Genomic DNA, 14,676 nt, shown 5'->3' on the forward strand with positions numbered 1-14,676 from the left:
GGCTCACTAGCGCCCCCATTTGTCTAAAATGTGGGGTTTCTTTTACCTACAGTACCTAAATGGGTCACTAGCAACATGAAACAGTCCACTGATATTTACCCACTTGATGCACATGCCCGCCTTGCATCATTTCTCGGAGGCACCGTATAGTGATAAAAAACCGTGCGAGGGCCCGCCATCGCTGCTTGCAGCTATATTTAGGGCCCGAGCACACCAGGGTGTGAGGACCCTATTGTTTTTGCTCCGTTTATTATTATTATTATTTTTCTTCTTCTTTTTCTTCTTCTTCTCCGAAATGGATCGCATTTTTGAGGGCCTAAACATACCCGAAAACTCATGAAAATTTGCACACGCGTCAGAAGTGGCGAAAATTTACATGTAGTATAGGCGTCAGAAGTGGGCGTGTAAAAATGGCTTGATAGCGCCACCTGCAAAATTTCAAGAGAACAGCCCCCCCACTACGAAAAACGTACAGATACAAAATTTGGTAGGGTCATCTATCACCCCAAGACCTACAAAAAAGTCTCTTGAAGCTAAGCTCTAAACCCCACAGGAAGTCTGCCATTTTGAATTTTTTCTGTCATTTTTTGACATTTCCAAGCGTCGTACTTTAACGAACTCCTCCTAGCGATTTAATCCGATCAGTATCATATTTGGTCAGTCTCATCTAAAGGACTTTGCGATGCTAAATTGCGAAGATCTGGACTTTCGTTGGAGGGTGTGTCCGTTGAGGCCTGACAAAGTTCGGAATTTTCGCCATGAAACAGGAAGTTGTTATAACTAAGGCATACGATGTCCAATCTGCCCCACACTTAACATGTTTGATAAGGGTCTTAACCTGAACACATTTCAATGCCAATATTTAGCTTCAGTCATAGCGCCACCTAGAGGCAGCAGGAAATGCCATGTTTTATGCTGTGATTTACTGCTCTTAGAGATTTAATCTAATCATCATCATATTTGATCAGACTGATGTTAAACGAAGATCTTGACTTTTCGTTGAAGGGCGTGCCCGTGGCAGCCTGGCAAAGTGTGATGTTTCGCCATAAAAAAGGAAGCTGTTGTAATTCAGGCATACATTATCCGATCTGCCCCCGACTTCACACGTTTGATAAGGGTCCCGGCCTGAACACGTCAATATAACAATAATCAGGTACAGTCATAGCGCCACCTGTTGCACACAGGCGGTGTGGCACATTTTTTGTCCTTTGAATATCCACCTATATTTACCCACTTTAATTCATATCCCTCCGGTTCACTGCTTAACTAATGCCATAGGGTAGCGGTGCACATGCGTGCAAGGGCCCTTCCATCGTTGCTTGCAGCTTTAATGTTTATTATTTTTAAAAAAAAAAAAATTTTAACACTTTTGGGCATTTTGGGTGCCTTAACATACTCGAAAAACTCTTGAAATTTGGCACAGACGTTAGAGTTGTCCGTCATTGCGAACAGACAAAGGATGGAACACGGGCGTGGCACGGGGGCTCTGTAGCGCCCCCTGTAATGCAAAAACAAACAGTAGTGCGCAGATCGGGCAAACATGTACGCACATTTACGAAAGTTGTTACACATATAGATCTCATCGACCCGAACAACTTTTGCCCTCTAACATTTTAGCTCCGCCCAACAGGAAGTCCGCCATTTTGGATTGTTTAAAAAATACATGCGGTGAACTTTTTAATACTCCTCCTAGAGGATTCATGCAAATGACACCAAACGTGGTGATCATGATGTCGAGACATTGTACTTGCTAAATTGCGAAGGGATTTTTGATATCTCGAACGGCGTTGCCATGGCGAGGCGACAAATTCATGGCGAAATCAGAGAAACAGGAAGTGTTTAATATCTAAGGCAAAAAAATTCTTATTGTGATGTCATGCGGGGTGTTTGTTCGTCTGAAGATTCCGATCGCATCGATGTGCCTATTGTGAGTCTCGGGTATAGCGCTACCAACAGGCGCCAGGAAGTGTGTCAGTCACAAAGGTGAATTTTTTTGACAGCTCCATCCGATGTTCTTTTAAATACTCCTTCTAGGATTTTCATGCGATTGACACCAAAAGTGGTCCACATGATGCTGAGACATTGTAGATGATCATTTGCGAAGGGATTTTTGATATCTCGAACGCTGTTCCTATGGCAACCTGTCAAACTTTACTTTCAATTTTATACATATTTAAGGCTGACAGTTACATGGTGTGAACTTTAAAATACTCCTCCTATGGGATTCATGCGATTGACACGAGAAGTGGTCAACATGATGCTGAGACATTGTAGATGATAAATTATGAAGGAATTTTTGACATCTCGAACGCTGTTCCCATGGCAACGCGTCAAACTTTACTTTTATTTCAGGCATATATAAGGCTCTTGGCCTGCTTAGATTAATTTTAAATTTGGCACACACATCAGAGTTTTGGGCTGTTTTGGCAAAAACGTCAGATAAAGGCGTGTCTATTTAGTGGCTGACTAGCACCCCCGTTTGTCTAAAATGTGGCTTTTCTTTAACCTACAGTCCCCAAATGGGTCAGTAACAAAATTAAATAGCCCACTGATATTTACCCACTTGAGGCCCTTGCCCACCTTGCATCGTTTTCTCGGACGCACCGTGTAGCGGTAAAAAAACGTGCGAGGGCCCGCCATTGCTGCTTGCAGCTATATTTCTATTTCTATATTTATATTAATATTTTACTGTGGATGTTTTCTCACAATCATGACGTAATGTGAAGTAAAATATAAATAACTTTTTTTGAAATGTAAAGTAATAATCTTTAAACATACTATACAATCTTATAAAAAGTGTTTTAAGAGAAATCTTGTAAGGCTTATTAGGTGTGTTGTTTTTATGCGCCAGCTGGTGGATATTCTGTGAAGTGAAACACATTGGGGGAATTTGTAAGTGCCCCCCAAAAGCACTTGCAGAATTCTGCGAGAGAAATTGCCGAATGCCGCCGGAGAAATGCGCCTTCCTAAAGGCCACATTTGTACATTGAGGCTGTACTGATGTTGCTCTTCTCATCAGTGTTGTTGCGTTATGAGCGCTTTTTTATTTGAAATACGAGTGGTAGTTTTATTGTATATCACGTATAGCGCAGACAATTTGGTGCAAATTCATAAATATGAGAGCATACACTGTTGCTAGAGAACACATGGTTGGGAGAGGGGAGAGCTTGCACCCAGGTCATGTTTCGTTAAGTCATGATGAACTTGGTCATCCGTCTTGTCTGTCATTATTATCCACGACTGTTGACATTTACGCGAAAAAGAAAGTACACGGAGGAACGCGGAGTTAAAATACTTTTCACTGTTATGCGAGAGAAGTGGCTGCACGCAACATGAGAGAGGAGAGGGGGCACGCGCTGTTGAGGCGCTGCACGTAACACGAGATAGAGAGGGGTTCAATGAATTACAATGGTTAAATATTAACCATATGTATGGTTTTATTGTATGTATGCATGTGTGTATGGTGTGTATGCATGTATGTATGTATGTATGTATGATGCATGCATGTTAGGGGTGTTCCATATCATACTGTTCACAATAATACCAATATATTTTATACATGATAAAAATTTGTCATAACATGATATCAATGACCATGTTTACATGCACCCTGATAATGAGATTCTAGTGGGATTTTGGCAATACTGAGATTATACCTTATCTCATGTAAACGCAATAATTCGATAAAAATAATGCGATTAAGTTCATAATCGCAGTAAGTATAATCGCATTAAAAGAGGTGGCGTACGCCATTTATAATCGCAGTATGCGTCCATGTAAACGCTTTAATCGCATTTATACGCACTAACTGAAGTTCGCATGTGTTTTAGTCACGCACCTTAAGCACAAATTTGTTTTAAACTTGACATTAGGAAGTTTTACATGAACTCTGCGAACACGACTCGCTGTCAGCAGTCTGCCTTCATCCAAAAACAGCTCAAATAACACAACAGCAGTGTATAAAACCTTTAAGGGACATTATAACGATAATTATAACGATAAATATATTAGTGACCACACCATAATGATAACTTCATGCTAATTCGCTCAACGAGGGTGGCATTACCTAATATTGGATATTTCTTGTAATAAAAACTTTTTTGCAATTATTTACATCTCACTGAATATGTAAATATGCTGTTCCAGCAGATGTCCTCAACTCGCTGCATTTCGCGTAACTAAACAATGAATGTAGAAGTTTGTGTAATAATATCTTACCTTTTGGCATAGTCAGTGTGGTAGAAAAAGCATTAAGTATGAATTTCACAGCAACGGCATCAGCACTGGATACCTGAGGTAATTTTATGTTATAGACCTCAGCAATGAATGAGCTTTTCTACTGCATTTAAGTGCGCGTGCACTTCAAGTTAAAATAGATTTGATTGGCTGTCAATGGTTTATCTTTCATGTGCCAAAATCGCTATCGTTATAGTTGTTGTGTGAACTCCACTATTATCTTTAATGTAAAACGATTTTAAAACTATATTTTTATATCGTTTTAATATGAACGCCCTTTACAGGCACTGTCATAATATTTTTTCATAATATTTTTTATACTATCTTCATCACGGCAATAATGAAATACATCCATAACAACGTGTTTGTCATTTAACATAAGTAAATTAAAACAGTGGACCATACTGTATATGCGAGTTCATCATTTGTGCTCTGCATTGGGCTATGTGTGAATAATCCGAAAATTAAAACTGGATGTAAACAGGAGTGAAGAGGTTAGCTCCAGTCATGTAAACATCTTACTGTGATTAAGTCCTTACTCTCATTATTGGAAATAATCACATTATTGGTGTGCATGTAAACGAGCTCAATGATATTATAGCGACTCGATGGTGCATGGTGCATTTTCGTTCCCTAGCGTGCACAGCAACAACACCTGAGAGTAAGAGCAGCGAGGGGGAGATACTAGCAGCGGGTGATGTGCTGCTGAAAAGAAAACTAATGACTCAACCGAGCATCACTGTGCAAATTACTCTAGTTATTGTTAAACTGAAGTGTTAAGGACTTGTGTTATATAGGGAAAACACTGCCAACTCATACCACTGTGATGACAGTAACTTACTTTACTGACTGAATTAAAATCCAAATAATGCTCAGAAATGTTCACATTCTAGTTCTACTGACGCATGTAGTATCAACAGCTTATACAGCGATTCTTTACATTTGGAATTTAATTTAGTGTAATGATCTTTTCACATTCACCACACAACTGAAAAACTGCAGCAAGGTAAAAACTCTGAATCTCATTTGTTCTCACATAGTTTGTGATTCATGCAAGTTTTTAGGAAGGTTATACTTGTAGTACAGTAAAACTTGGCTATGAGGATGGCAATTCACTAATGCTTTTTTCCCTCCAAATATCAGAATGATGTTTCAGAGAAGGAGCAGCGATGGGGTGCCAAGACGGTGGTTGGCTCCGGCCATCAGGAACACATAAAGTTAGTCAACTATCAGCTTTTGCTTCTCATTTAGAAGCAAACATTTTTAGTATTTTCTGTATTTTTGGATGATGTAGTTTTTAGTCAAATAATGAATGTTCACCTCTCATTTCCAGTATTCATCAGTTACGTGAGAGAGTTTCATCTGAACACAGTGACATAAAGCAGAAGGAGTTAGAGAACATGCCCAAAGCATCTCATGGTTATGGTGGAAAATTTGGATTGCAACAAGATCGCATGGATAAGGTGAGATATATTTGTTTTCTTTTATCCAAAGGACATGGTAAACATTTGATTATTATATTTCAAGGGAGCATAACCCCAGGGCCTGAAATTTTATGCAAGATTGCGGAGTATTGGATAATTTTAATCATTCCAACAAGTTGTTTGACCCAATTATTATTTGCAATTGATGCTAGTTGATTGCGTCATTAAAAACCTTATTATTTGGTAAAATTTATTCTGCCTTTTCACTTTATCAGCCGAACATCAAAAATTAGTTTTTTGCCATTTTTGTCCGAATTATTTTGGTTGCCGAAAATTTCGGTGCATCCCTAGTATGCAGGGCTTGACATAAACACCCGCCAAATGCGGGTAGATTTCGGCTGTGGCGGGTAAGACAGCCAATCCCACTAGCCACTTTGGCAAGTTGAATATAATTATTTTATTGTAGTTTTCTTAAAAGTTATGCGAAATGATAAACAATGCGCAATGCGACACTGGAAACTACAACTCCCATAAGCACTCTGCACCCTGCACAATGCACAGAGACGTTTGCTGAGACGCGCGCGCGATCAGACCAAAGCGACACCTTCCAGAGAGAGCCCGCGCGAGAGCTGATGGATTTGCGAATGCACAAGGGGACGCAGTATGAGCGCATACACACTTCGGGAAACATAAAACAATTGCATGAAAGTGATTAAAGCAGGGGTGTGATTCTTCCGGAAATATCCGGAATTCCGGCTTTTACGACCTGAAAATGAGGCTTTCGTGAATCATGCAAATCCATTTTTTTGTGTTTATGTGGGGGGGAGGGGGGTTGCAAGGCACCGTTATAAATGACCGCATATCACTCCGCAAGTAGTCTATTTATTTGTCACGATCGAACTTCAATTCAAAGCAGAGCTAAAAAAATAGCTTGCAGACAGATCCGGCGTGTGGTCTTGGCTGCGAATAAAAAAAAATCATGCGTTTGCCTACAAATAGAATGAGAGGAACACATCTTTCACTCTCAACCAAACTAACAAACTAGCCAATCAGAAGTAGAATGGGGAGGGGTCTTTGAGGTGTGGCTGAGATCCAGCTGCAGATGCCGCGCGGCCGCGGAGATGTCATAACAAGTTAACGTTGTCAGCAGAATGAAGAGTATGTATATGAAGCCTAGGCTAGGTAAGACGACCTATTTGATAAAGGACTTAAATCAGTGGCGCTGGGCATGGATGGAAGGAATAGGCAGAGACAAACAGCATTTTAGTAGTAAGAAATTAAGAGAACCTGCCAGGTGTTTGCTGCTTTGACAAAACTGTCCGTTTCAAATTAGACCGCTATATGCCAGTAATGTAAATATCAGATTTCTTGTCGAGGTGAAATGCTGTCTCGCAGTATCAATATAAAGTTGCGTTTGTGTCAAAATGTTTGCTTGCATTATTATTCTGTAATCACTCACGTTAACGCACGCATATAAGTTACGCGAATCAGATCCAACGTCATCATGACGAACACACGCCTGTATTTGCTCCTCTTAATGGTTTGTGAATCTGGCAGTAATGGTTGCGATTACAGAATAATATAATGACAAACACACACATTCATGGATCTGGTTTCCCTGTGTGTGTGTGTGTGTGTGTGTGTGTGTGTGTGTGTGTGTGTGTGTGTGTGTGTGTGTGTGTGTGTGTGTGTGTGTGTGTGCCGGTGAAACGTGTAGCTCGGCTGTGCCAAAAGAACTATGCAAAAGACAAATGCACTTGACTGCCTTTCCAGAAAGTCACAACATTTGAATTAAGTAACTTTAATGTTACTTTATCCACTTTAAATTCAGCGTTCAAATGTTGTAATCAATAATTAATCTGTATTAAATGTCCCCTCTAATTATTCTATAAACATTAAACATGTTTTGACCAATGGCAAATCTCATTTATCATGTTTTGTATGTGGTTTGTGTGCCTTATTATTATTATTATTATTATCATATGCAACCAAAGATTTTACTAAAAGGGCACAAATTTTTTTACAAGAACCTAAAAATCCTCATAAATCTAGTCACTTATTTGTACTCTCAAAATGCACCACATTGATGTATTTACCTTTAAAAGCACAAAATGATTTTGTTCAGTCTGATGCAGTGGCAAGGCTACATAATGGTCACGGTGGCACTTGCCCATGCTGATTGACGATTGGCCACTCAGATCGATCAATTTTCAATTCAATTCAATTCAATTTTATTTATATAGCGCTTTTCACAAGTGTTAATTGTTGCAAAGCAGCTTTACATGAGAAGATGTAGAGGAGAACACAGAAAATCAATAGATAATATTAAAGCTGCAAGCAGCATTTACCGGGTTTCGAGCATTAAAGCACGTCAAAGACGTCAGACATCGCCGACCAGGCTGATCCAGCATCCACAAAAACAAAAGAGGTGGTAAGAAACGGTTCACACAGACTATGTATGCTTAAACACACGTGCGCCTATAAGACAAACATGTCACATCCTTAATGTGAAGTCATTCGCAGCTACCAGACACACGTGTTCAAAGTTGTCAGCAAAAAAGGTGTTATCATTCAGTGAAATGTCTCCCTCTCTTCTCACGGAACATTGACAAACAGAACACTGAAGGAAATGTTTGTGGTGCTTGCAGTGGCAAAACTTGGGTCACAAAATGTTAAAATAGTGTTAATGAGTCAAAAGAGCCGAACCCCATGTCTCTACAATGTTCTGATACAGAGATACAGCTCTTGTTAAATGGTTGCTAGGGTATTCTCATTGGTTGCTAGGGAGTGAATTGCAATCCACCAATGATTATACTCAAAACCATGAAAGACATAATCCATGATGACTCATGATTTTAGATGTATGGTTGCAGAATTTTTAAGTGAAAAAAACAAATAACCACTAGGTGGCGCTATGACAGACTTGTGCATGCAACCTCAGGTCATGACTGTGTTACATCTAGCTAGTATCACGGCTATTCACTTTAGTTTAGTACAGTTGTCAACAGTTGTATGACCATTGGGCTTACTCAATGTCAAAGGTTTTGTTCAATTATGAGGCCAACTAGTGGTGCAGGCATACCTTTTTTTTTTGTATTGCCTCAGACTCTGCTCAGACATCAGCGTATCAAATTTGGTGAAAAAATGTCATTTCGTTGCAGAGTTATAAGCATTTATATCTAAAAAACACAAAAAATAAATGTAATTTTTCGTTTTTTGCAATTTTCGGCCATTTCTGATGGAAATTTTAACATAACATCAATAGAACTTTTTGTTCAGAAGGTAAAGTTAATTTCTTCCTATGGTTGTTTCGAGTCGATCAGAATAACCCTCGCGGAGTTATTCGCGCATGTTTTTTAAGCGCTATTTTGCTGTGCAGGGCTAACCGTAAGGCGAAACCTGGCATGTTTGGTATCGTTGGACTCGGCAACAATTCAAAACTCTTAGTAAAAAAGTCCCATGAAAATACGTCAAACTTAGCCTAAGTTATAAGCATTTAAATGATTCGTCTGACCACTAGGTGGCGCGGTGACGAAACGAGGCACGCAACCTCAGGCCATGACTCTCATCACAAATACCAAGTGTCGTGTTGATACTTCATTTCTGTCCCCAGTTATAGCCAAAAAAGTCCAATTGGCTGCGCACACTTCAGACGTTTGGGCGTGGCATGTCGACCGTGAGTCGAAAGTTCAACTTTTTTTTAATAATTATTGATATTCGAACTCCAAGGAACATTTTAGCACTGGAACGATTCCGATCGAGCGAAAAACCTAGGACTAGTTCGTTTTTATTTTTTTCGAAAAAATCGGAAATAGCGGAAAATTTTTAATGACGGAAATGAAATCGGAGATATACATTTTTTAAGTTTGGAGCCAGGGATTACAATGATACCAAACACTTGAGTGTCTGATGTCCGGTTTAGGAGTTATGAGGCCCAACGCGTCGGGCATTGCTATAGCGCCACCTATGGGCCGATTTGGCTGATTCACTGTATCTGAGTAGCCTGCTAATATACAACCAGTTGACCAAGTGGCAAGTTTCTACGACTTACGGTTTGGGCTGGGCGACGCGTTTTAAGGCGGAAAAATAATAAATAATAATAAAGCAGACAAATACAATAGGTTTTCAGCACTTCGTGCTCGAAACCCTAATAAGAAGTAGAGAAAGCGGTTAAACCGTACAAGCGAGCATATTAATAATGTAACGTATACAGTAAAGTGCTAAGTTAAGCCAAAGTTGGCTGACTCTCCCTGGGACTAAAAACCCTCTAGGAAAAAAAACCCAATGGGAAAAAGTCCTAGAAGGACAAAAACCCTTGGGAGGAATTAATATATATTTATATATATATAGAAACGGTAGGGATAGGAGGCGGGTAAGCGAATTAAACTGGTTTGGCCGGTGGTCGTTGGTCGGGCATCGGCTGGTCATCACGTTGAAGGACAGCCAGTGGATCAGTGATGCAATGATCTTCACAGCAACCGGAACTGGGTCTATTTGTCTCATGGTACTCGTGGTCGAGGACGAGACAGGGAGAGAAAAACAGAATTCTATTAGCGTAGGGGCCGTTTGCATGCAATGCAAGTGTCAAACATTATAGTGGTTCAAGTCGGCTCGGTTCCAGACAGGCTAACTATTGCGGCAATAGTATATTACCCATATGAGGTATGTGAGTGCTTTGTTCTAGACAAACTAACTACTGCGGGAAATGTACATTTACTGGACATTTTATGTGAATGCTTTGTTAAAGAAGAATGTCTTAAGTTTAGATTTAAATTGATCGACTGTGTCTGATACTCGAACATTATTTGGTAAATCATTCCAGAGCTTAGGGGCTAAGTAGGAAAAGGATCTACCACCTTTAGACACTTTTGATATTCTAGGGATAATTAAGTGACCAGAATTTTGTGAGCGCAGTTTACGTAATGGATTGTATTCTGATAGTACTTCTTTAATATACGAGGGCGCTAGGCCATTTAAGGCTTTGTAAGTGATTAGTAATATTTTAAATTGTATGCGATATTTAACTGGTAGCCAGTGTAAAGATGCCAGAATTGGACTGATGTGGTCATACTTTTTAGATCGAGTAAGCACTCTTGCGGCGGCGTTTTGAACCAGCTGTAGCTTGTTTACCTGATTTGCATGGCATCCCCCGAGTAACGAGTTACAATAGTCTATTCTAGAGGTCATTAAAGCATGTATAAGCTTTTCTGCGTCTGATGCAGACAGCATATGGCGTATTTTTGAGATATTTCTAAGATGGAAGAATGCTGTGCGGCAGATGTTGGCGATATGACTATCAAAAGATAGATTGCTGTCGAACATTACGCCTAAATTCTTAACCGTGGAAGATGGCACCACCGTGCAGCCATCTATGGGCAACTTGTAATCTGACATATTATGTTTGTAGCGATTCGGTTCAATAATAAGTATCTCTGTCTTATTGGAGTTTAGCATAAGAAAGTTTTGTGCCATCCAGTCCCTAATATCACTAATGCAGTCTGTTAGCTTAGAAAACTGGTGGGTTTCGCTAGGATGCGACGAGATGTAAAGCTGGGTATCATCCGCATAGCAGTGAAAACTTATGTTATGTTTCCTGATAATGTCTCCTAGAGGTAACATATATAACGAGAATAGGATAGGGCCTAGAACTGATCCCTGAGGTATGCCGTATTTAACGGGGGAGTGATATGACTCTTCCTCATTTACATAAACAAAGTGATATCGGTTGGTTAGATACGATCTGAACCAGGCTAACGCCTGACCACTGATGCCAACATTGTTTTCTAGTCTATTGAGTAAGATTGTGTGATCTATTGTGTCAAAGGCTGCACTAAGGTCTAGTAATATAAGGATTGGGATTTCACCATGATCGGATGTTAATAGGAGGTCATTTGTAACTCTAAGCAGCGCTGTCTCTGCTATGGTGGGGCCTGAATCCTGATTGGAACTTTTCATATGTATTATTATTTTCTATGAATGTGCGTAGCTGGCTTGCCACTACCTTTTCTAATATTTTCGAAAGAAAAGGTAGATTGGAGATTGGTCTAAAGTTATTCAGATCTCCCTGGTCAAGGTTTTGCTTTTTAATGAGCGGTCTAATAACTGCTAGTTTGAAAGCTGTTGGAACGTATCCTAATTCTAGTGATGAGTTAAAGATATTAAGTACCGTGTCTGACACTACATGAAATACCTCTTTTAGTAATTTTGTGGGAACAGGGTCTAGTATACAGGACGATGATTTGGATGACGTTACTAGTTTAGAGAGCTCTTCTATTGTAGTAGGATTAAATGAGTCAAGATGTTCGTTTGGTAATCTAGTGGAAAATGTACTATTGGGTAGAGTGGTGGCTGCTTGCGTAATTTCTATGTTTTCCCTAATAAACATAATTTTGGTAGTAAAGAAGTTCATGAAGTCATCACTATTGTGTTGGAGTTTACTATTGGTTTCTGTTTGTTCTTTGTTTCTAGTCAGTTTCGCAACTGTGCTAAATAGAAAACGAGGGTTGTTATGATTTTCTTTAATAAGCGTACTGAGATAGGTAGATCTGGCAGTTTTAATAGCCTGTCTGTAGTGTTGAACACTCTCTTTCCATGCTAAACGCCATACCTCTAACGTTGTGCTTCGGTAGTTTCTTTCCATTTTTCTAGCTACTTTTTTAAGGGCTGCTGTATGATGGTCATACCATGGAGCTGACGGTTTTTCTTTGATTCTCTTTTTTCGAATGGGAGCAACGGCATCCAACGTGCTAGAGCAGATGTTGTTCAGGTTTTCTATTACAATATCTAGATCGTCACAGTTATCTGCTACATGTTTCATTTGAGACAGGTCTGGAAGAGTGCTAATAAAGCTATATTTAGTGGTGGAAATTATTGTTCTGGCTAATCTGTAGCATGTTGTAGACTGAGCGGTCCTATCTAGAAGTATTGTGTATGACAGAAGGCAATGGTCTGAAACGGCATCGCTCTGGGGTGATATTTCGATGTCATTAATATTAAGTCCGAGTGATAGAATTAAGTCTAGTGTGTGATTACGATTATGCGTGGGCCCTGACACGTTTTGTTTAATGCCGAGAGAATTTAGAACATCCATAAACGCACGTCCTAATGCATCTTTTGGATTATCCACATGGATATTAAAATCACCAACGATAAGAGCTTTATCTACAGTGACTGTAAGCTCAGATAGGAAGTCTGCTATTTCTTTAAGGAAATCTGTGTGGTGGCCTGGAGGCCTATATACGGTAGCTAAAATGAACGAAAGCCGTTTGTTGTTGCGATCAGTTATTTCCATATTTAACAGTATTGTTTCAAACAAATTAAATTTTAGGTTGGATTTATGGTTTACTTTGAATATTTTATTGTATATTGTAGCTACACCACCCCCTCTCCCTATTAGACGAGGAACATGTTTATAATAATAGTCTTGTGGGGTGGATTAGTTTAAACTGGTGTAATCGTCTGCTTTAAGCCAGGTTTCTGTTAAACAGAGTGCATCTAAGTTTTGGTCAGTAATTATTTCATTGATAATTGGTTCTTTGTTGGTAAGTGATTTAATGTTAAGAAGGCCGAATTTTAACATTTGAGTTTCATCTGTTAATGTATTATGTTCTAGTTTTATGTTAATAAGATTTGTACGAGACGAGGTAAACGGTGCTCTGTATTTATTTGTTCGAGGAACAGACACAGTCGAGATGTGTTGGTACTCAGTTAAAAAAGGCTCTATGTGCTGGGATATATGTGATCTTGACATGTCAAGGCAGCTAACAGACTGATGGGTAAGCCGATCTGTCTGTTTCCTGACCTGGGCCCTGGATAGTCAGACAATATCAAAAGTAAGACTATTGGTCAGATTTCTAGAGAGTATAGCACTTCCTTCCGGAGACGGATGGAGGCCATCTCTCTTTAGCAGGTCAGGTCTTCCCCGGAAATGCTTCCAATTGTCTCTAAACCCTACGTTATGCTGAGGGCACCACTTTGACATCCAGCCATGAAGAGACACTAATCTACTGTAAGTTTCATCCCCCCGGTAGGCGGGGAGGGGACCAGAGCAAATTACATTGTCTGACATTGTTTTTGCAATTTCACACACCTCTTTAATAGTATCTTTGGTGATCTCCGACTGGCGGAGTCTGGTGTCATTCGTGCCGGCGTGAATAACAATCTTAGAAAACTTACGGTTAGCATTAGCCAGCACTTTAAGTTTGGATCTAATGTCAGACGCTCTGGCTCCCGGTATACAATCGACTATGGTGGCTGGTGCCTCAATGCCAACGTTCCTGAGTATAGAATCTCCAATAACCAGGGCACCTTTAACAGATGTCTCAGCCGGTGTATTGCTGAGTGGAGAAAATCTGTTTGATATTAAAACAGGAACGTGATTTGGATGCCGAATGCGACTAGGCCGCCTGACAGTCACCCAGTTAGTCAGCCGCCGAGCCAAGTGTATTACGCTTAACACTAGGCGCACCCGAAACAGTGTTTGTAACATGAACATTAGCGGTCTTACTGTCCTCAACTAGCGTTCGGATGCGCGCTTCTAGTTCTGCAACCTTCTCCGTCAGCCTTACTACTTCAATACATTTTGCACGTGTAAACCCCTCTGTGCTGACGGAAGAAGCTAAACTGTACATGTGGCAAGTAGTGCAGGTTACAATGACAAGCGGAGTCTTACCGTTTTCATGCTGGGCGATGGCGTCTTCGTTCGCCCGAACGCGGTCCGTGAAGCTGCATTGAGATGGGTGTCTCCGGGTGCCTGGAGCCAAGGTGATGTGAGGCACGCTGTACCGCCTGGTGCTAATGCCGGGACACAACTCCTCCACAGCTTCCCGCTCTGGTGAGGAAAGGTCTGAAAAACATACATCGGATGAGTCCGCCATTAGATCGAAAAAGAAGGCAGATTTACAGTAAACAGACAGTGAGCAAGTGCTAACTTCAACCGGCACGTTTGTTTATGCTAGTGGGCTATATGCTAGCACTAGGTGTTTACTAGTGATAGATCGTTTTACTTATTAATACT

General features: G+C 40.2%; 1 protein-coding gene across 2 annotated transcripts in view; it reads left to right on the forward strand.

Moving 5' to 3' along the window:
- The window catches only part of cttn (cortactin), a 117,271-nt gene that overhangs the window by 35,979 nt on the left and 66,616 nt on the right, over nucleotides 1–14,676 (forward strand). For both annotated transcript variants that reach the window (XM_073853277.1, XM_073853278.1), the window contains exons 3-4: nucleotides 5,380–5,453; nucleotides 5,570–5,699. In XM_073853277.1, the coding sequence (XP_073709378.1) occupies nucleotides 5,380–5,453; nucleotides 5,570–5,699 (204 nt within the window). The remainder of the gene's footprint in view (nucleotides 1–5,379; nucleotides 5,454–5,569; nucleotides 5,700–14,676) is intronic.

Source organism: Misgurnus anguillicaudatus, chromosome 15, assembly GCF_027580225.2.
Source record: "Misgurnus anguillicaudatus chromosome 15, ASM2758022v2, whole genome shotgun sequence".
NCBI lineage: Eukaryota > Metazoa > Chordata > Actinopteri > Cypriniformes > Cobitidae > Misgurnus > Misgurnus anguillicaudatus.